Source organism: Peromyscus maniculatus, chromosome 4 (assembly GCF_049852395.1).
Source record: "Peromyscus maniculatus bairdii isolate BWxNUB_F1_BW_parent chromosome 4, HU_Pman_BW_mat_3.1, whole genome shotgun sequence".
In the NCBI taxonomy this organism is placed as follows: Eukaryota; Metazoa; Chordata; class Mammalia; order Rodentia; family Cricetidae; genus Peromyscus; species Peromyscus maniculatus.
Genome location: NC_134855.1, coordinates 14509416 through 14531607, shown reverse-complemented (window position 1 = coordinate 14531607; position 22192 = coordinate 14509416). Strand labels below are relative to the sequence as shown.

The window sequence follows — 22192 nt, the reverse complement described above, 5'->3', positions numbered from 1 at the left end:
AGTAGAGTGTGTGTGTGTGTGTGTGTGTGTGTGTGTGTGTGCGGACCTGTCCTGTGGGATCCGTCATGTGACATGCCCAGCGTCATCAGCTCTACAGAGACAGGAAGCAGAACAGGTACAAGGCTTTCCTGCATATCCTGCTTCCAGAGGAAGAGGGAAGGAAATGTGACGGTCAACAACTGGGGACCAGGGGGCCTGGGAGGGCTGTGACTTCTGCATTCTGAACTTGACCTGTAGCCCAGTAGCCCAGTAGCCCAGTAGCCACATTCGTAGTATGGAAGAAAAGATAGATGGCTTATCGCCAGGCGGTGGTGGCGCACACCTTTAATCCCAGCACTCAGGAGGCAGAGGCAGGTGGATCTCTGTGAGTTCAAGGCCAGCCTGGTCTACAGAGCGAGATCCAGGACAGGCACCAAAACTACACAGAGAAACCCTGTCTCGAAAAAACAAAACAAAACAAACAAAAAAGAAAGAAAGAAAAGATGGCTGATCTGGAAGCTGATGGAACAGGGTTTCATGGAGGGCAGAGGAGAACACAAGGCTTAAGAAGGTCCTGTCTGAGCTGTCCATCAACCAGCTTGGGACCCCCACCTACATCTGCCATTGACTCACAACCATGAGGAGGGGCAAGCCCTACTATGCCTGTGGCTGTGTCTGCTGTCCAACGGGTGCCATCTGGAGTACTGACCAGCCTTTACCCTAGCTGGCTACCACCTATGCCCCTTCCCCTCCACCCCTCCCTTGCATCTGCGAAACCTCCTAAGTGTCTACACAGCATGAGTCTAACATGCAGCCTAACTAGCAGCCCCTGAGCCCAACAACCCTCAGACAGGGTTGAGGCTCCTCCCACCTCTCCATCCAGGCTCCTTTACTGTTGATCATAAGTGTGAGCAAAACCAACCATAGCTGCCATGATCTCAAAGTCTTCTGATCCCCGCCCCCCCATCTTTCAGCACCCCAGGCAAGGTCATCTTGACACTGCCTTCCATCCTCAAAATGGGATAACAAGCCTCAGGGCTGGCAGGGATCTAGAGGTGTAGTTAAGAATGGGGCTGTCCTGTAAGGCTGTGGGATGGGTCTGGGGACAGGTCCCCGCTTTACATCCCTACCTTGACTCCTTCACTTGAGAGGCAGAGAATGAGAACCCAGGCTCCTGAGAATGGCAGGATGTCTCCAAATCCCTGCATGACCCCTTTCCAGCCAGGATCCTTTCTGACCATAAGTGTCCTTATTAGTCTCGGGGTCCAACCTAGAGCCACTCACCTGAAGTATGGTGCTGGGGAGTCCTTGAGAGCTCCCGTCTCAGGCTGAGAGGTACCCTGTCTTTGCTTCTGTGTCCAGTGGCACGAAGAATGCCTGACTCTGGAGACGAATGGAAAGAAGAGAACAGAGCGAAATCATTTCCAGAAGGGAGTTCCAGTTTAGAGCCCCTGAAAGCCTTCAAACTGTTCCTCTTGCTCCATACCTCAGGCCAGAAAACACATCCCACAAGGTCATCTGGACACATTACCATTGTGACTAGCTAAGAAGTCACACATCATTCTCATCAAAGCCAGCACAAACATCTTGCCCTGGAAGCTTTCTCGGGCATCCCACGGGCAAACTTCCTCTTCTTTTTGTTTGTTTGTTTGTTTTTCGAGACAGGATTTCTCCATGTAGTTTTGGTGCCTGTCCTGGATCTCGCTCTGTAGACCAGGCTGGCCTTGAGCTCACAGAGATCTGCCTGGCTCTGCTTCCCAAGTGCTGAGACTAAAGGCATGTACCACCACGGCCCAGCAAATTTCTTCATTTTTATACAGTCTAGGATCCAAGCCCAGGTAATAGTCCCACCCATAGTGGGCACCTCAATTAATATAATCCTGGGGCCAACAAGATGATTTAGGGGGTAAAACCACATGGCCATATAAGTTTGGTAACCTGAGTTTAATCATGTAACCCTCATAAAGATGGAAGGAGAGAGCCAATGTCACAAAGCTGCCCTCTGGCCTTCACATACTTGCCATGACACACATGCCCACCACACACATACATCATGCACACACACAGGATTATTTGAGTTCATCTCCCATAAGCCTATTGCCCAGGTGATTCTACATCTCATCAAGTTGACAAGTGAGATCAGTCATCACACGAGGTTAATGGGGGACTTTGGCATAAGCTCAGACCAGAGTCCTGATAGCAATACAGACAGTGGAGCCTGCCCTCTTGAGGGTCTGGGTTCTGCAAGGAGTTAGACTTGAGACCTCATGTATTGCGCAGTAGCAGGGAACTTCTCTGCGTTTCGTCTTCACTCTGAGACTGTGTATGAGGCCGAGTTTAAAGATGGTGCACTATTTCATTTCACAGAAGAAATTCCAAGGCAACCCAGTGTTCAGGCTGTAGCATAGGTATTAGTGGCTTTTAGCCAGGTTTACAGTGAAGGTCAGAAGCAAGAAGCAGAGGATTTGAAGAGCCTTAGGTTTGGCCCTAAAAAGAAAAGCTTTCTGTAAAGTTGGAGCTGAGGATGATCTGGATGAAGATTAATTTCAGGAGTGAGCTGCTGGGGCATCCCGCTTGCAGAGGAACCCCTAGACACTCAAAGGCCACGGAAGCCAACGTCTAAGTGGGCCCACTACTGCCAAGCTGGTGGCAGACCTTAGCATTGTCCACGTGATGCTGGTTTTGAGGCAGGCAGAACACAGAGGTAATGAGCTCACGGAGGCTTCTGCTGAAATTTCAAAGCAAAGTCTTGGGAGGCGAGGTCAAGATCCCTGCAAATTTACTGCCCTTGGAAGGATGGAGCCTGAAGCTCTGAAGGTGAAGTCTGAGCTGCAAAGAAGATCCCAGGAAGCCAGAGATTCCAGGGCAGGAGACTCGCTGAAGGCGGCTGCGGGCAGCAAACACAGCCAGCCCAGGAGAGAGAACGTGGGGGCCGCAGCAAGTGGGGCTTAAGAGGTGGGGCTACCCAAGCCCTCTGGAGCTCCCATCATGCTCCCATGCACCCTAAATGCTGGACACAAACCTCACACTCCAGGGGCTGGACGGATGGCTCGGCAATTGAGCACACTCTCTCTTCTTGCAGAAGATCATGGTTTGGTGCCCAGCACCCACACCAGGCAGCGCATACTGGTGTGTTTATATGAGCTCATACTGTTTATGCACTCCAAACCCCTCTCCTGGCCTCCACGGACACCAGGCACACATGTAGTGCACAGTCAGACACACAGGCAAAACACTACATGCATTTAAAAAAACCTTAAAAATTTAAGCTATGGGGGTGGGGGATTTAGCTCAGTGGTAGAGCACTTGCCTAGCAAGCGCAAGGCCCTGGGTTCGGTCCTCAGCTCTGAAAAAAAAAAAAATTAAGCTATGGAAGTCTGATGGGATATTTTAGCAATTCTAGAACTTTTGAGCTTCTTGGAGGTGGGCTAAGTGTATTTTTGCTCTGAGAGAAGCCTTCAGAGTCCAGGGCAGAATGGTATGGTTTTGATATTAAAAGATCTCAAAAGCTCCTGTGTTGAAGGCTTTGTCCCAAATGGTGACACTACCTGAGGTGACCAGATGCTAATTCTAGGGATGAGTTAATCCATTGATGGGTTTCTAGCCAAACAGGCTAGGGGAGCCTGGTAGGAAGGCAAAGTGTGTCTTTGCAGGGCACATCTTATCCCTGGATCCTTATCCCTTTCTCTGCTTCTTGTTCACTGTGCAGTGTGCAGGTTGTGCCCCCCCACGCCCTTGCACCTGTGTGCAGGTTGTGCCCCCCCACGCCCTTGCACCTGTGTGCAGGTTGTGCCCCCCTTGCACCTGTGTGCAGGTTGTGCCCCCCCCACGCCCTTGCACCTGTGTGCAGGTTGTGCCCCCCCCCACGCCCTTGCACCTGTGTGCAGATTGCACTCCACCACGCCCTTGCACCTGTGTGCAGGTTGTGCCCCCCCCCACGCCCTTGCACCTGTGTGCAGATTGCACTCCACCACGCCCTTGCACCTGTGTGCAGGTTGTGCCCCCCCACGCCCTTGCACCTGTGTGCAGGTTGTGCCCCCCCACGCCCTTGCACCTGTGTGCAGGTTGTGCCCCCCTTGCACCTGTGTGCAGGTTGTGCCCCCCCCACGCCCTTGCACCTGTGTGCAGGTTGTGCCCCCCCCACGCCCTTGCACCTGTGTGCAGATTGCACTCCACCACGCCCTTGCACCTGTGTGCAGGTTGTGCCCCCCCCCACGCCCTTGCACCTGTGTGCAGATTGCACTCCACCACGCCCTTGCACCTGTGTGCAGGTTGCACTCCACCACGCCCTTGCGCCTGTGTGCAGGTTGTGCCCCCCCCACGCCCTTGCACCTGTGTCCAGGTTGTGCCCCCCCACGCCCTTGCACCACGATGCTCTGCCTCTCAGCAGGCCCAGAAACAATGGACGCCGTGGACAGAGCCCTCTGAAACGCAGGCCAAGAAAAACTCTCCTCTTGTAGGTTCTTTTTCTCAGATATCTTGTCACAGTGCTATCTACCACAGGGACACACCTCAGAGAGCCGGCCGGGGCAGGCTTGGGGCAAAGGCACATGGGGAACTGGTGACGAGTTTTGTTTCTTCCTCTGTGTTTAACTGTACTTTCCAAAAAATGTACTCCTTGAAAGAAAGTCACAGAAGGACAAGTTCCGTGGGATCCCATTTCTACAAGGTGTCCAGAGTCATCAAACCCACAGGGACAGGAAGCAGAAGGCAGGTGCCAGGGTCTGGGGAGAGGATGGGGCCACTGGGGTCGAATATGAAGGATGGATCATTTTAGAGAAGGATGGTGGTGGTAGCTGCACAGCGAGGATGCATAACACGGAGCAGATTTTTTTCTAACATCTAAATGAACAGAACGTTTTTCTAAATGGTAAAGATGGGATGGGTGAGATGGCCCGGCAGGTAAAGGTGCCAAGGCTCACGTCTTAAGTTCGATCCCCAGGAAGGATGGTGGAAGGAGAGACTCTGCAAGCTGTCCTCTGACCTCCACACCTGGAGTGTGGCAACACTCCCACATACACACACACACAAATAAATAAATGCAACGAAGTTTTTAAACAGTAAGCTGGCTTATGTTCTGTGCTTTACCATGGTTTTTAAAAACAAGCTACTGCCTTAGAAAACAGACCCTTCCCCTCCTTAGAGAAACACCTAAGCAGCTGCCTAGCCCCCAGGATCTCCGACAGGAAGCTCTTCAGGTATGTGTTTAACTGCCACTTGCCTTTCCTGCTTCAGAAAACACACCCTGTCTTGCTTGTAGGTAGCAGGCGGGCCTTGGAAACCTCACACTGGCTTTGCCGCTTGCACCTGATGCTGCCCAGGCCTGTTTAAACAGCCCTCTAAAGCTTCAGGGACACAACAAAGACCCCATTCCCGGACACTACACCTCCCACAGGCCCTCTGGGTCTCTGTCTTCCAAGGCTCCATTCCTCTCATCTTACTGGCACCACGAAGAATTTTCCTCATGCTAACTTGAGCTCAGAAGCCCCGCCCCAAGCTGCACTGGCATCCCAGACCTCAAATCTCTTTGGGGGCCTTAGGAACACATGACATGTAACTCCCGGTTGTCTATCCCGTGTGCCGGAGTCACCACCATAGCCTGGCCTGAAATATTACCTTCCTACCGGCCCTCCATTCTCCCCCACAGCCTGGGGTCCGCACCAGCTGGGCTAAGCAGCCACTGACCTGGGCAAGTAGGCACCGGAGGAGCGTCTGTACCCCTGGAGTTCTTCCGCTGTAGCATAGTTGAGGAGGTCTTGGAGATGCATGAGGCGCTAGATGGGACTGAGGTGCCCAGGGAGGCACAGCTGGCCTGCCTCTGTGCCTGGGCTCGGATCTTGTCCCTCAACTGCTCCAGACGAGGGTTACTCTTCCTGGGCTGACGCTGGGGCCCCAACACCAGGGGTGGCCTTTCTTTCCAGGGCCCATGGAAAAGTGCGCATGATTCATGCCCCCCTGAGGAACCAGACAGTCGGCCGGATGACACTGAGCTGTTCACATCCCTGGTGTCCCAGCATGGAGACCACATGGGCAGGCTGCAGCCCTTCATGGAGGGGCCTGGCTCCTTGAAATAGTCAGGCCAGGTCACATGGGGAACTGTCCAGAGAGTACCCAGCTGCTGAGAAAGCATAGGCCACCTCAATGTGGCCAGAAGGCTGTCCTTGGCTTCATGTGGATGGAACACTTCTTCCCTTGGAGAGGACGACAGAACAGCCAGTCAGAGTGGAATACCTCAGATGGAGTCCTGTAACCCCAGCACCCCTTTCTATTTCTACCTCACAGTTTGAGAAAGACAGGAGGGACCAGAAAATGCCCCTACCATGTGGACACACCCTGACATTCTCCCTCAGACACTAACCACAGCCTTTTAAAGTTGGTCCCATGATAAGTTCAATTTATGGATGAGAAAACTGAAGTTGGGAGTATCCAGGCCAAACCCAAAGGCACAAGCAGGTTTGGGCCAGAGACCCACACACTGGACCTTTACATCTTCCCTCCTCCCACAAAGAAGACACCCCTGGGGGAAGGTGACCACATGACTAGTAGCAGTGCTGACAGTCTTGTCCACGCCCACACACGCTCTACCTGGGGTCGGCGCTGGCCTTCTGATTGGCCATTCTCCCCGAGGACTTGAGGGAGTAGAGACCTTCTTGCTGGTTGTCCCTGGGGCAGGTCTGCAGGGTTACCCTTCGGGAGGTGGGCAGCACACCCATGGCCGGGGTTGGCACTGCAGCCGAGGCAGGAGGGTATGGATGGCGAGCCACACCACCTGGGGGCCCGGGTCTAACACTACAGTCACATGGCAGCCTGTAGGTCTACCACCCAGCACCCATCATGAACTAGCTACTGCCTTGCTCTGAGTACTCTATGGGTCCTCTGCCCCTCAGGACAGTCATTGAAGATGGGTCGGGACCACGAGTATTAGCCCTGGGTAGACAATGGCTGTGGGACTTCCTGATGGGCTGCTTCTCATGGGGTGGGAGAGAATTCCAGGTGGCCCATGACAGCATAATAACCCCGTGTCACTGAGTGGCAGCCTGAGGTGGCAGCCCCTACATGTTGCTCTAGGCAGCATCCAGCTGTCCCTGACATTCTAGGGAGCACACATTCAACAGAGACTTCTGGAAGTCAAAATGGCGGGAAGGATAGGGGTTCTGTGGTTGGTAAGTCCTGTGCTCAGCACAGTTCAAAAGACAAAGGACTCAGATCCCAGCTCTAAGCAGGATAACCTTGGATACCAGGGACCATGCCCCACCCGGAGGACTGTGAGCGCCTCAGAGGCCCTCTGCTGTCTCATCTCTTTCCTGTTGGCTGGGAAGGGAAGGTGTGGACAAGATTAGGAACCCTGGAGACTTGGGGCTTTTCTTCCCAAGAGTCCCCAGAGAACAGAAGACTACAGCAGCATGAAAAATATCCAAGACTTGACTCTTCTTTTCCTTAACGATGCCGGAGATGGTTCACAGGGCTTGTGTATGTTGGGTGAGCCTCCACCTCTGAGCTATATGTCATCCCTGAGACTGTTACTAAAGGGCCTGATGTAGGGAAGGGGATACAAATTCCTGAAGACAGCACTCCAAGGACAGACTGCCTGATTGTGAAGGGAGGCTACCTGTACCACACCAGCTCCTAGGCACTCCCTCATAGCCAGGACATTTTGGCACAGACCCAAAGTTGAGTCCCAGAGCCCTGGACAGACCTGGTGCCAGCTTCTCCATCTACCACTTTCTCAAGGCTGAGGGAGAAGAGGCCTTCTAACTGGCTGTCCCTAGGGCAGGTCTGCAGGGATGAAACCTTTAGTGAAGTAGGCAGTGTACCCATGACGGGGTGCGAAATTGCTGTGGGGACAAGGCAGGAGGATGTGGAGGGTGAGCCCTGCCACCTGGGGTCCCGGGTCTACTGTTACAGTCATGTGTGTGTTCCTCTTGGCTGTAGCAACTACCTTAACTGCCCTGGCCTAGAGTCAGCCCTGCCTGGACTCCTCTGCTCCCATAGGTAGACCTGGAGCAGACCCCATTCCTATGTTCCTTGATGACATTTGCAAGAGATCAATGGCCTCTATGAACGGACTGCAGGACAGCATCAAGTATTTTTAGATGTCTGGAAGACATGTAGACCTTCTAGATTTTTCAAACAGGCTACAAGAGGTGACACATACCTCTGAAGAGAGAGCCAGCTAGGATTATACCAGACTGGGGCATGCTAGCCCAAGCCAGGACATGAGGAAGCGGGATCCTAACAGGGAATGACCACACTACCCTGGGGGATGAGCCAGCTCTGCTATAGACGTCTCTGCTCAGAAGAGCCTCCCCAGAAGGTCCTGTAAGATGGGGGATGGGAGTCAACACCCAAGCACAAGGGCTGTCCAATCTCTAGGGACTTGACCTATCTCTAGGGACTTGACCTTTGTTATGTACCAGTTTCTGCCAAGATTGAAACCTTACAAACTGAAGGGAAGCTCTTTAAGCAGGGAGGTAAACAACTCAAAATAACTTCAGGAAGTCCCTGAAACTGACCAGATTCACTAGGCCCCTCCCTGCCAGAGTAAACAGTAAAAGACTGCTGAAGAGTCACCCGGAGAGAAGCCAGGCTGCAAAGAAAATTCTAAGACCAGAACATCTGCCTGGGAGAAGCAGAGACCAGCTGAGCTGCCTGGGAGAGTTTTAGATCAGAGTCACTTAGAAAGGACACTCTCCAACCTGTTGAGCTGCCGGCAGGCTGTGCAGGGTGCTCCAGGTTCCCAGCTTTGTGAGCTGTCACCCATGCTGGGGTGGGCTTTGGTGACGGGGCTGTCTTTGAGTCATTTCTGCTCCTGTAGTCACCTCAATAAAACTCATGGGTTCTTCAAGCTGGACTTCGGTGGTATCCCTACTTTGATCTGTCGTGGGCTCTCTATCTGGGGTGAGTAGACATTATGTGTTGTGTCTCTCCAGGAAAAGTTTTATCACATAACCCCCTTGAATAATGGTTACCTTTGGCACCAGGCAGCCCACGAAGTCCTGTTATGTTCTCCTGTAGGTGGTTCTGAGCCCGGGAGACAGTGCTTCCTCCCTGGGCCAGCAGCCCTGCTTCCCACCCACAGGAAACTGACTAGGAGCTGAGCTGTCTCCACCAACCGGGGTTTGACTTGTCTGGAAGAAACCACACCATAAACACAACAGATTAGCCAGAGCAAGTACATGAGTGTTGCTTCTAACTAAGTTATTACAACAAATGCCTGGTGAGCAGAAAAATAAAACCCAATGTGCAAGCACAGCAACAGCATCCTGCAGGCTGACTCCCACCCACCATGTGGGAGCAGTGCCACCCCGCTGCAGGCCAGGAGCTCCAAGGCCTCTGTGGCTCCCATGCCACCCCGTAGGTTTGGCACTCGACCCTTCCTCGTCTCCCTCAGCCTTGGCATACAGCTGCTCAGTGGAGGCTGTCGCCATGTGCTTTCTTGAAGACCAGGTTCACTCCTGAGGCCTCAACTGCAGCTCCAAACTGGACCACGGCAGGATAAAAATCTATAGACTGCCCACCCTGCCCCAGGCCTGCGACAGCACCTGGCAGGACAGAACTGTACTGTGTCTGCCATAGGGTAACTGGGAGCAAGGCCCAGGATGCACATGTCCCCCCAGGCCAAGCCTGCTCCTATTGCCAGCAGCATTCCAGCCGAGCTGGAAACACACTGCAAGGCGGGAGGTCTGAGCCCCTCATGACCCTGCCCTTGGGCTCCTGGCCCTTACCAACTTACCATTCCCTTTGCCTCCATCCATGTGAAGCTCTAGCACAGCTTCAGAGGCCACCCAGGCCCCCATCCTTCCTGCATCCTCGCTCACCTCCCTCGTGAAAGTGTTCCCCTGCCTTCCTACCAAGGGACTGGGGTCCCCACATTGATCGCACATTAGAGGTTCTGGCCAGATCCCCTTCTGCCTCCCCCAAAGGGCAGGGCCCCTCAGGGATGAGCACAGCCTTGTTAGCAGCTAGCACTGGTCCCTTTTATGGCATCCACAGAGCACCCTGCAAGGCTTGGCCACTGTGCTAGCCACTGGTGGCTTTGACCTTGCATTATGCTTTGACAGTCCTGCGAAGTCCACTGTGCCAGAGGGACCAGGTCACATGTCTGAGGTCCTGGCAGGGTCATAGGATACCAAATCCTCTCTGCAATCCACCACACCCCTGAGGCCAGCAGCAGCAGCCACCTGTGGGTCCTCCAGACCATGTAGAACTTCACCTAAGGGGCGGCAGCTTGTCAGGGAAGGGATAGGAACATCCAGCAGAATAGTCACATGCCTTCAGTCCAGCAGAAGGGGCACTCCCACCAGTGACCTCAGACAAGTTATTCAGAGCTCTGGGCCCAAGTGTGCTCCTTAGTAGAGTAAGCTGAGCCTTAGAGGGCTCCTGTGAGGCCAGAAGTGCACAGGTTACAAGGTGCTCACCTGACTGGGCATAGAATAATAATTAAAAATACACTAGAGCCCAGACCACTGGCTCAGACCGGGTCCACTGTCTGGTTCCCCCATGAACCACATAGGTGCAGCTAAGAGGGACAGCTACTTCCCAGCACAGCCCAAGAGGCGCCTCCCCTCGGTCCCCCGCGACTGTGAAAAGTACACCAGCTTCAGCCTGCGGCATATGCTATGTTTAGGCTGCAGTCTGGGTGGGCAGGTGGCAGCGGGTGGGGAGGGGCTTTCTTCTGGAACCTGCATTGACTCTAATTAGCCCCATTGTTTATTTCTCACCTCCCCCTCCCTGGAAAAGCAAAACCCGGAGCAGTCCGGGGGCAGTCAGTGAACCGTGAAGGGGAGCAGGGCACCACACCCACCACCCCGGGGGGCCCCTCGGGCTTGATACCTCCGCACACTCCACAGCAACACCCATTCAGGTCTGGCGTCCTCACGTTGGCATGGCACCCAACCGCCAACAGGACCGCCCAGACTGCAGCCCGATCAACACCTCCAGCTGCCACCACCTGACCCTGAACACACCAGAGTGCTGATGGCCAGGAAAAGGAGAGGAGCCTCTGGCTTCTAACCAAAGTACCCTGCTTTCCTCAGGCCAAAGCAGGTCACGGCTGGGAATAATGGGCAGATGGCAGGGACACCCTGTGTATAAAGCACAGTTCTCTTCCATGACACACAACATACACATCGTACACATAGCACACAGAAACACACACACACACACACACACACACACACACACACACACACACACGAAAGGGCCAGCCAGCTCTGCGGGTGGGGGTGGGGGTGGGGTGGGGTGAGTGGGGTGGGGGTGTTTGATTTGGGTGTACTTCTCTTTGGGTGCCCATCTTTCTAGCCCCACAGCCTGTTCCAACACAGACTGCACTCCAGGGAAGCCAACTGATGCCTCAGTCTGGTCTGAGCGCCCCCCCCCGGGGGGGGGGGGGACAAGGCCACACAGAGGTGGCAGATGGAAGGGTGGACACAAACCAGCACAATAGCCACGATGTGGGGCGGGTGCTGCCGTTGGGGTAGGCAGATGGAGGTGCTGAAGGGATGGAGATGAAGCAGATAAGTGGAGTGGACACATGGCTGTCCTCTCCTCAGAGGGGGTGGCTGGCAGGAAATGCGGGCACAGATGCAGGAGTGCTCCCCCACCCCACCCCTGCAGCCCAGCTCCCGCAAAGGCCCTCTGCTAAGCCACCAAGAACGGAGACACAGCAGCCCTGATAACGCTTGAGAGACACTATCCCTGTGCCACCAAGGAGATGGATGACCAGGGACCCACGCTGACAAGAGCGAAGGTAACAAGAAGAAACCCCAATCCACTGCCAGCACAAGCCTGCTCAACAGGAAGCAAAGGCCTGCCAGCCGTCCAGGACTACCCCTCTGCCCGACCTTCAGAGCCAACACCAGCGGTCCCTGCTAAAACAGGCCACTGGTCGTCCTCAGCCACTGCGGACAACAACAGTTCTTCAGCCGGCCACCACCTGGGGCACTCCGACCTGTGCCAGCGTCACACCAGGCGCTGGCTCCTTGCTAGTAGCCATGAAGGAAGCACAGTCACCCACAGTCGTACAAGAGAGAGCAGAGATCCACTTTCCATACAACTTCCTGGAATCCACGGCCCTCAGAGCTCGGCTCCTAGGGGCTTGCAATATGCCAGGTCCTGGCCAGGGAACATCGATATGGGCACCCCTCCCTGAAGAGTTCAGAATGGGTCTGGGAGGCACAGCTCTGGGTTTCCATCCAGTGCTGCCTTAGCCCTCAACACAAAGCCCCTCCCTCTGGGGACAGGGGTATTCCGGCAGGACTTTCAGCCAAGCGGTGGTGCCAAGAGCCTTCCAACTGACACTACCCTCTAGTGCAGGGGGCTCCCAGCAGTGGGGCCTGAGCCCAGTGAAGAGCAACCTGCGGATTGGAGGGCAAGACTGCTCCACGTTGAGGAAGCTGAGAAGCCACCTCCTGCCCGCCTCTGCCATGCCATCCTCTCCCATACCCTGCTGTAGGATGCTGCCCCTCCCCCTAGAGACCTGGCCAAGACTGGGAAGGGATCTGCTAGGACCCCCTCCCAGGTACTCACTCATGAGAAGTCCAGCTGGGAAGGGCAAGAGCCTAGGAGCAGGAGAGTGGGTGGGTGTCTAAGAGCCCAGGGCCGAGTCGGGGAGGGAGGCGGACCTGTACAAGGGTTGCCGGAGAAACCCTGACTCCTCCCCCAAATCCCTGCATAGCACCTGGAAGGCTCAGTGTCAGGGGCCTTATCTGTGCCGCTGCCCCATGTGGGCTGGTGGGTGGAGTGTAGCAGGGCTTTGCACCTGGGGCTCTCAACCCCATTAACCCCAGAGGTAAGGAAGGGGCTGTGCACACACCTGAGGCACCCTCCGCCCTCACTGCTCCCCACCCCAAGGCGCCTGCCTGGTCCAGAGCTTCCCCCAGGTCTTGATGTTGACTCAGCTCATGGCCCCTGCATGCTGCCTGCCGCAGACATACCCCCAGTCCCTGCCTCTGGCAGCAACTGCTAACCCACAGCTTCGGAACTGTGGATTCATGCAGACTGGACAGAACAGTGAAGTCTGGAGAGAAGCCAGGGGAACCTTTCAGGGTGGTAGGACAGACACACGTAGCCCAAAGTCCCAAGACTCCCAGGTCTAATAATACCAAACTCAAAGCAGCTACTTTGTAGCTGAAGTGGGCATCCTTGGGAGCAGTGACAGGAGGCTGCTGGGATTAGCAGGCGGCTGGCATCAGGCTCCGCCTAAACCCTGTCATTTTTACTCTGCACATGCTGGGTCTTTGAAATAAAGAACCTGCTTTTTCCCAGGGCTGTGACACTTGGACTTTCAACCAGGGTGCTAATGTGTAGGACAGAGCTGTAAGCTGGACTTCATTTCCCTGCTCCTAGGGCACCAGACAATAGCCTGAAGGTCCTTTCCAGCTGCAACTTCCAATGTTGCCAGCAGGTGGCGCCGAAGGACGAAGACCACCCCTGACACCCACAGCTCCACTTGCAAAAAGAGATTTCCCTCCCATCCAAAAAGCACTCCAGGAAAAAAAAAAGTTTTCTCAAGAAATTCCTCTAGGTGTTCAAGAGAATACGGTTTGGGGCAAAAATTGGGAGATGCTCTTGTCCCCAGGATACACGGGAGCCCTTGTTCCCTAGAAGGAACATGGGGGTGAAGGGGGTAGGGACTCGGTGCTGTCCAGGCATGGCTCCCAAGGCTTCAGCAAGACCACACTACAGGTTGCTCCTGACCTACACAGGCAATCCTGGAAGGGTGGCTTCTGTATCCCATAGTTCTAGAGTTCTGGGGACCCACCTAGGGTCACCCCAATCATCGTCAAAGACCCGGCCCCAACATCTGAGGTTCATTCCTGCATGTGGACAGGCCTCAGGTGTGTTCTGGTCCTGGGAGGTGGGGTGACACTGAAGGGAATCTGGCCAGCCCAAGCTTGGCTCACACGGCTCTGGCAGGCCTTGCTCCTCCCCATTCCCTCTTCCCTGACAAAAACCGTTAGATTGTATTCCTAAAGCTAGTCACCAAAGTCTATTCTCTTATTTGGCCACTTCCTTCTCCCGAGGCTGACCACCAAGGTCCAGCTACCAATGTATTGAAGTTCAACAACCAAAAACTCCCTTTGGCTCACCTAATTAACATGCCCAATTAAAATTAAACACCTCATCCTAACACAGATTCCCTTTTACTCTTATAAACCACCATTTCCCTCTGGGCCATGTCTGTCTCCTCTCTATCCCTTGTCCTCCCCTCCAAGACAACTACCCCTTCCCCCTCCCCCTTGTTCCTATCCCATCCTCCCTCATCCTCTGTCTCCTGTCTTTGTTTCTTATTCCTGCCCTCTGTCCCTCTGAGACAAATAAATCTCCTTTGTGCTGAGAACTTGGTCTCAGGGTGTCCTGAGCCGATACTGATTCCTTTCAGACACAGGCTGATTTCATCTTTGGGAGTTTTGTTTGTTTGGTTGGTTGGTTTTTTTTTGTTTTTTTTTTTTCCCGAGACAGGGTTTCTCTGTGTAGCTTTGCACCTTTCCTGGAACTCGCTTTGTAGACCAGGCTGGCCTCGAGCTCACAGAGATCTGCCTGCCTCTGCCTCCCGAGCGCTGGAATTAAAGGTGTGTGCCACCACCACCCAGCTGTTTGTTTGTTTGTAATGTGCATTTGTAGGCATTTTGCCTGTGAGTATGTCTATGTGAGGGTGTCAGATCCCTGGAATTGGAATTACAGGCAGTTGTGAGCTGCCATGTAGGTGCTGGGAATTGAACTCAGGTCTTCTGGGAGAGCAGTCAGTGCTCTTAACTGCTGAGCCATCTCTCCAGCCCCTGATTTCACCTTTTAATGTCAGAAAAACAAGAAGTCCTCTGACCCAAAAGCTAAGTACAGAGGTTATGCTGGCTGGTTTTTATGTCAACTTGACACAAGCTAGAGTCATCTGAGAGAGAGGAACCTCAACTGAGAAAATGCCTCCATAGATCCGGCTGTAGGCGAGCCTGTAGGGCATTTTTAAAAAGTAATGATGCTGGGTGGTGGTGGCACATGCCTTTAATCCCAGCACTCAGGAGGGAAAGGCAGGTGAATCTCTGGGTTCAAGACCAGCCTGGTCTACAGAGCAAGTTCCAGAATGGCCAGGGCTACACAGAGAAACCCTGCCTGGCAAAACCGATAAAAAAATAATGAATGACTGTTGTAAGAGGGGCCAGATGACTGTGGTGATCACAGTGTCCCCCCTGGACAGGTGGTCCTGGGTCTGAAATAAAGCAAAATGGACGAGTGATGAGGGGCAAGCCAGTAAGCGGCTCTCCTCCACGGCCTCAGCATCAGCTCCTGCCTGCAGGTTCCCACCTAGTTTGAGTTCCTGCCCTGGCTTCCACTAATGGATTGCGATTCAGGATATGTGAGCCAAATTAAATCCTTTTTCCCCAAGTTGCTTTTGGTCATGGTGTTTCATCACAGCCATGGAAACCCTAACTAAGACAGAGGCCCATCTGTGAGGAACCAAAACTCCTGAGGGAGATCCTGGGTCATCCTCCACCAGCAGCAACTCTCTCTCCATGGATGAAGTCCCCAAGTCAGCAAAACAAGATGGAGGCACCTCAGGAGACAGAGGGATTCTGTTCACTGGGGCTCATCTGCAGTGCCCACTCAGCCTGCCTCACTTCCAGAAGGTAATGCCACCGTGTTGTGTGACAGAACTTTCCCTGGGGAGGTGCAGTACACACATCTACTCTCCCCAGATAGGAATCTTATGACAGACCACAAATTTCGGATACCACCAAAGTCCAGCTTACAGACCACAAATTCTGGATACCACCAAAGTCCAGCCTGGTGAACCAATGAGTTTTATTGGGTTACTTACAGGAATGTGGGTGAGGGATTATTTACAGGAGCAGAAATGACTCACAGACAGCTACATCACCAAAGCCCACACCAGCACAGGTCACTGTTCACAAAAGCTGGGAAACCCAGAGCACCCTGCACACACAGTCTTACAGGCAGCCCAACAGGTTGGAAAGTGACTCAATTGATTTAAACCTCTTTTAAGCAGCTCAACTTGTCTCAAGTCTTTGCAGCTTGGCTTGTTTCTTACTCTGGCAGGGAGGGGCCTAGCGAATCTGGTCAGTTTCAGGAACTTCCTGAAGCTATTTTAAGTTGTTTAACTTCCTGTTTAAGGAGCTTCCTACAGGATGGAACGTTTCAATCTGGGAGGAAACTGTTACTCAACATGCCAGCTCTGCAGCTGGGCCATTAGATACGGTAGGACAACTTTAGAGCTGCCTCATGGGCATTAATTTCCATGTCACAGGCACTGGGCAGAAAGGATGATACCACACAGGTCTTTGTCAAAGTCAGAAGGCTTCGGGTTCAAAAGCACAAGGTTCTTTCTTTCTTTCTTTTTTTTCTTTTTTTTAAGCTTTATTTATTTTGGAGCTGGAGAGATGGCTCAGTGCTGAAGAGCACCGGTTGCTCTTCTAGAGGTCATAAATTTAATTCCCGGCAACCACATGGTGGCTCACAACCGTCTATAGTAGGATCTGATGCCCTCTTCTGGCATAAAGATGTACATGCAGATAGAGCACTCATACATAAAATAAATAAAATTTATTTATTTTTCTTTGTGTGTATAAAATTTTTACATGCATACATGTATGTGCACCACATGCATACCTGTTGTATCCCCCAGAAATGGGGTTATGGATGGTTGTGAGCCACCATGTGGGTGCTGAGAATAGAACCCAGGTCCTCTGTAAGTACAGCAGTGCTCTTAACCACTTAGCCATCTGTCCAGCCCCCCATAAAGTTATTTCTTTTCACCCAGACTACTTGGTCTCCTAAGCTTTAAAAGAACTCTCCATCCTATGCCCCCTGAGACTCCAGCCAGACTCTCCTGCTCTGGTTCCTATCATTTTCTCCTCTGCCCGGCTTCCTGCCTCCTCTACTGCATTGTCTCTGACCTGCAGCTACAGGGACATGACTGTCCCTGTGGAGAAGAAGAAGCCCAGCTGGAGCAGACATGAGCCTGAACCTCACCATCTCTGTATACAGTCAATTCCTCCTCCTAAGCAAAGTCAAGAGACTCCAGGCTCCAAGTGCAGAGTCCAAAGGCTCACCGGGGATGCATTAATTCCAGGGCACTTTGCATTCCTGTTGCACTTTAAGGTTTCCACGAACAAAGAAGGATCCTAGCAAGTCCAGCTTGACAAAATGAGTTTACTGACGTTGAGAAGTGAGTGACTTGTGAGCAGGTTTACCCCAAGGAGGCCCTCTTGAGTCAGCCTGGCACCCACAAGACCACGTGTGGCCTCAGAGGGAGGGAGAGGTAGCTTGAGTCTCGGTGAGGGCCTAGTGACCCTCTTCTGTTCTTCCACAAGGGAATGTTAGCAGCCTCATCACCACAGACCTACTGACTATACTCTTCTGTTTATTTCATTTCTGTGACTGGGCCAGAGTCTCCTGTGGGTCACAACAGCACCAATGCTTTATAATGAGAGTCACCAAGTTTGGAGGAAACAGCCATGCCACAGCACCCACGCTACCCATCTCCGTCATGATTGTCCGTGACTGTCTTCCCCTCCGTCATGATTGTCCGTGACTGTCTTCCCCTCCATAATGATTGTCCGTGACTGTCTTCCCCTCCGTAATGATTGTCCATGACTGTCGTCTTCCCCAAGCCCACCATTGCCCACCATTGCTCTCCCATCCCTACACTCACCTGTTCTATGGCCAGAAGGAACGGGTTTCAAAGCCCCCAGGGTTTGGGGCTCACAGGACTTACAATACTACAGAATCTTCTGATTTGATGCACACTGAATTGAAGCCCTCTACCCCAGACGTAGAGTTGGTACCTCAGGATCTTTCTACACTCTACTCATTCTGGAGGTCCCCCCACTTTTCTGAAAGAGCCTCCTACTTCCCTTTTGCTATCTCTTCTTCCTAGTTGGCCTCTTAAGGTTTGGTGGGACACATTCTGCCAGTGGCTTCATGAGAATGGATGCTCTTCTGATGTCTTTCTCCCATTCTCCATATGAACATTAGAGTAGTTAGCTTGGCTAGGTATAGAATTCTGAGAAGTGAAGGTATTTCATGTGGGCTTCCAGCTTCTGGGTTGCTTTTGAGAAGTCCCAGGCATACATCATTTAAAAGTCCAAGAAAGCTGGACCTGGTGGTGCACACTTGTAACCCCAGCACTTGGGAGGCAAATCAAGAAAATTGCTGCAAGCTCAAGGTCAGCCTGATCTACACAGCAGGTTCTGGACTACAAAGTAAGACCCTGTCTAAAAAAAAAAGCCAGGAAAACCTGTGTAAAATTTATACAGGCCACATGGGCAGCAATAATCAGGACATTAGCACCTCTAACAAGTTGTGCACATATGATGATGGAGATGAGAGGACCCTAATGTAACAGAGGTAATGCTTAGCTGTCAACAGCCACATTGCATATGTCACACTTAAGGACAGGGACCAAAGGGTCTAGCCCATGAAGCCATGGAGATAGCTAATAAAGAATGATATCCCTCCACGGGCATCCTTGGCAGCTGGCTTACTGCCCATAGTGGAGCCCTGGTCTTTTGAGGAACTGTGGCATGACTTCAGTGAGGGTTTAGGGGGAGCCTACAGAGTCATACCCCACCTAGTCAAAATATTAAAACAACCAATTCAGCATGGACTGGGATGATGGAGACTTATCCCCCATCCTTGAGGATCTAAAGATACAGGAACACTAGCTCCCTTCACATCTCTAATCACTAATTTTAATGCCCCTGCTAGAGCAGGACAGCTTGGAGAGTGACAGAGAATGCTGCCTGAGAAGGCCAAGCAAATATCATGACAGGCTCCAAATAACTCAGTTAAGAATTAAAGGCCGGGGCTGGAGAGATGGCTCAGAGGTTAAGAGCACTGGCTGTTCTTCCAGAGGTCATGAGTTCAATTCCCAGCAACCACATGGTGGCTCACAACCATCCATAATGAGATCTGGTGCCCTCTTCTGACCTGCAGGTGTATATGCAGACAGAACACTGTATACATAATAAATAAATCTTTAAAAAAAAAAAAAAAGAATTAAAGGCAGATGTTCTCGCTTCTTGAAATTAAGCAGGCCGTTTCTGAGGAAGCCACGAACAAAGGACAATCAATCTTTAATGCACCTGACAGCAACTCAAGGTGTACTAGGCCTGAGCCAGCTCCCCCCCCCCCCCCCCCCCCCCGCCACACACACACACAGCCTCACAGCAGCTTAAAGTAACAACCAAATAAGAACAAAGTCTGGGACTTGTCCAGGCCTGTCCCCAAATGGAAATGCTATAGCCTTAGCCTTGCTAACCCTAGCCAACTAGGAATGTACTAACATAAATGCCACTTGCTGAAAACAATCATATCTAAAGTGACATAACTGCCCTAGGACCTCCCCTTGGCTATGCTTAAAAAGAGTCCACACATCCCTCTCAGGGTCGTCTCCGTTTTGCCTCTGTGTGGAATGGCAGGTCCCAGCATGCTGGAATAAAAACACTCTTGCTGATTGCATATGTGGATGGTGGTCTTTCGTGGGACTTCTCCAGGATCCTGACACTGCCCAGCAGCTGGATCATCTCCTCCAGGCTGATGCTGCCATGCTGCTCAGGTCGACATGGCTCCAAGGCATCCTCCAAGCTATAGTATATGCTTGGTCCCTCTGACACTGCTCTCAGAACACACCACTGAAAGCAGCTATGGTACAGATAGCCCTGCCCAGACTAGGCTTTGCACTCCTACCCCAGCTGTATGAACATTCTTCTAAGTGTCACATCCACTGCCTTCCTCAGTGAGCAATGCTGCTGGGCCAGTTGAGCAAGAGGCCTCAGTGAAACACACACACTAAGAGGGTGGTGGCCTCGGGTGACAGATCCATGCCTGACACTCACCAGCTATGATGGCTGCAGACTCAGAGACCCCAAGGCCTTGTCCTGAACAATTCCAGAGCCAGTGGTCAGAAGTGTTGCTGGGCATCCCCTCTCCAGCAGACGTCACCTGCCATGGTGACAGAGGAGATTGGCATCTGGTGACCTGTTCAGACTATACAGACAGCACAGTCCACACTAGTGACATGCTCTGACCATTTGCAGAGTGACAGAGGTGTCCAGCTTTGAGTATGACCTGGCACAGGAAAAGCCTCACGGCAGGCCAGGCTTCTGTATGAGTGGCATGTGGACACATGAACGTAGCAGGGATGGGTTTCTAGCACCAGACAGAGAATCACAGCCCAGACTCAGGACCCACATGAACAATGAAACCTCATACGCTGTGATGGTCTGAATGTATCCCCCAAATTGATGTTTCAAGAAAGTCATTAAAAATTAGATAAGGAGCCGGGCAGTGGTGGCGCACGCCTTTAATCCCAGCACTTGGGAGGCAGAGGCACGTGGATCCATGAGTTTGAGGCCAGCCTGGACTACCAAGTGAGTTCCAGGAAAGGCGCAAAGCTACACAGAGAAACCCTGTCTCAAAAAACCAAAAAAAAAAAAAAAAAAAAAAAATTAGATAAGGTCCTAAGGGTGAGATCCTAGTCCGCCAGGGTCAGTGCTGTTATAAGAAGAGATGCCGGGGGTTGGAGAGATGGCTCAGCCTGTGAGCTCTCTCAGCTTTCCCACTTACAGGAGGAGGTCATTTTGTCCCAGCTCCCATTCTCTTTGGTCTTTGTAAGTCTATAGTTTAAAAGCAAACTGGCGACTTACGTGATGTAAGTTTGAAAATTAAACTGATTCATTCTTTCATTTACACACACACACACACACACACACACACACACACACACACACACATTCACACACACAGGCACACACACACTCTATGTATGAGCCCGTGTGTGTGTGTGTGTGTGTGTGTGTGTGTGTGTGTGTGTGTGTGTGTAAATGACAGTGTAGTTAAAACAACAACAACAAACACCTTGCTGTTATTTCAATGGTGCTTCCAGTGTGTCAGGGTCAACACTTGCATCCACTCTGGCCTCCCAGAAAGGAAGAAAAGCTTGATAAGCAGGCAGAGGCCCTCAGCCTCATGCATCTCCACTTGGGTCCACAATTTAATTGGTGCTAGGCCCTGAGATGTCTTCACCTGTGATAAGAACAGCCAGCTCTCCCCAGCTGCAGAATCCCACTGTAAGCTTTGGTACCCAGTCCTGCAAGAAGAACGTCTTAATTACTTTTTTTTATCTCATAATAAAGTATCATGATCAAGAGAGTGTTTAATTGGATTCTTGTTTGTTTGTTTGTCTCAGAGCATTGGAGCCCATGATGGCAGAGTAAAGACAGGTTGGCAGGAACAGCCGAGAGCTCACATCTTGATCTGCAACCAGGGCTCAGAGAGGACACTGGGAATGGCATAAGTCTTTTGAAGACCCCACGCCCACCCCCAGGGACACACCTCCTCCAACGAGGCCACACCTCTTAATCTTTCCCAAGATAACTGGGTATCAATCATTCAAAGGCGTGAGCTTTTGGGGCTGTTCTCATTCAGACCAGCACAGCGAGGGAAACTGAAGATCAAGGCAGCTGGCCAACTCTGACTTCTACTTTGAGAACAGGCTGAAGGAAAGTATCCCGGGGACTGCTGTGAAAAGGACAGCCAGAAGCTGGTCACCAGGCCTGGGGGTGGAGAGTAGAGACTCAGGAAAGAGGCCCCCTGGAGGTAAGATAGGGTACAAGTCCTCTCTCCTGAGGTCAGCTAGTCAGGAGGACATTGCACAGGAACTTCATAAGGCACATCCAACAGCTGAGAAATTTCCTATCTCGCATGACTAGGGGAGAGTGTCCACAGCCAAGTGCACATTGGGACTTGAGTCTTGGAGGTCCAGGGAGGTATAAGAGGCATCCCAGCTACAATCTGAGGACCTTGTCTCCTTGGCTTCTGCCATGCTGGTCCTGCTCACAGCCCTTCAGACATCTTGACGGGTCTCCACCAACCTGAGCATGCCACCCTGTTCTACACCCACCCAAGCTCCCATCTTGTGGCAAAGCGGCCCTCATTCCCAAACAGCTGGGGTAGAGCTTCCATGAGATCAGAGGGGCAGTTGTGGAAGGAACAAGGACCAGAGGGCTTCCTTGTGTTCCCAGAATGTTTCCAGGATCCTGACCAAAAGACTTCTGTTTATCAGCCTGGTAGCTCCAGATGTGTCTAGGTTCTCTGAGGTTTTTCTGTTAAATGGAGTAGCTGTCTCTGAGGGGGATATAATCCCTGAGCCCACAGATGAGCTGATAGATGAAGCCCACAGAATGGGGTCTGTGGG

The 22192-nt window shown here is 52.3% G+C and overlaps 1 protein-coding gene across 12 annotated transcripts in view; it reads right to left on the bottom strand.

Annotated features, from left to right (window-relative positions):
* Positions 1-9101, bottom strand: part of Ccdc187 (coiled-coil domain containing 187) — a 52558-nt gene extending 43457 nt beyond the window's left edge. For 6 of the 12 annotated variants that reach the window (XM_076569187.1, XM_076569188.1, XM_076569189.1 and 3 more), the window contains exons 1-3: positions 6565-6837; positions 5665-6170; positions 1264-1362 (exon numbers count right to left, since the gene is read on the bottom strand). In XM_076569187.1, the coding sequence (XP_076425302.1) occupies positions 1264-1362; positions 5665-6170; positions 6565-6692 (733 nt within the window). In that variant the 5' untranslated portion in view covers positions 6693-6837. Of the gene's footprint in view, positions 1-1263; positions 1363-5664; positions 6171-6564; positions 6982-8948 lie in introns of those variants that run through there. The other 6 variants (XM_042275109.2, XM_042275110.2, XM_042275113.2 and 3 more) reach the window with 4 other exon arrangements.
* Positions 9102-22192: the final 13091 nt, after the last annotated feature.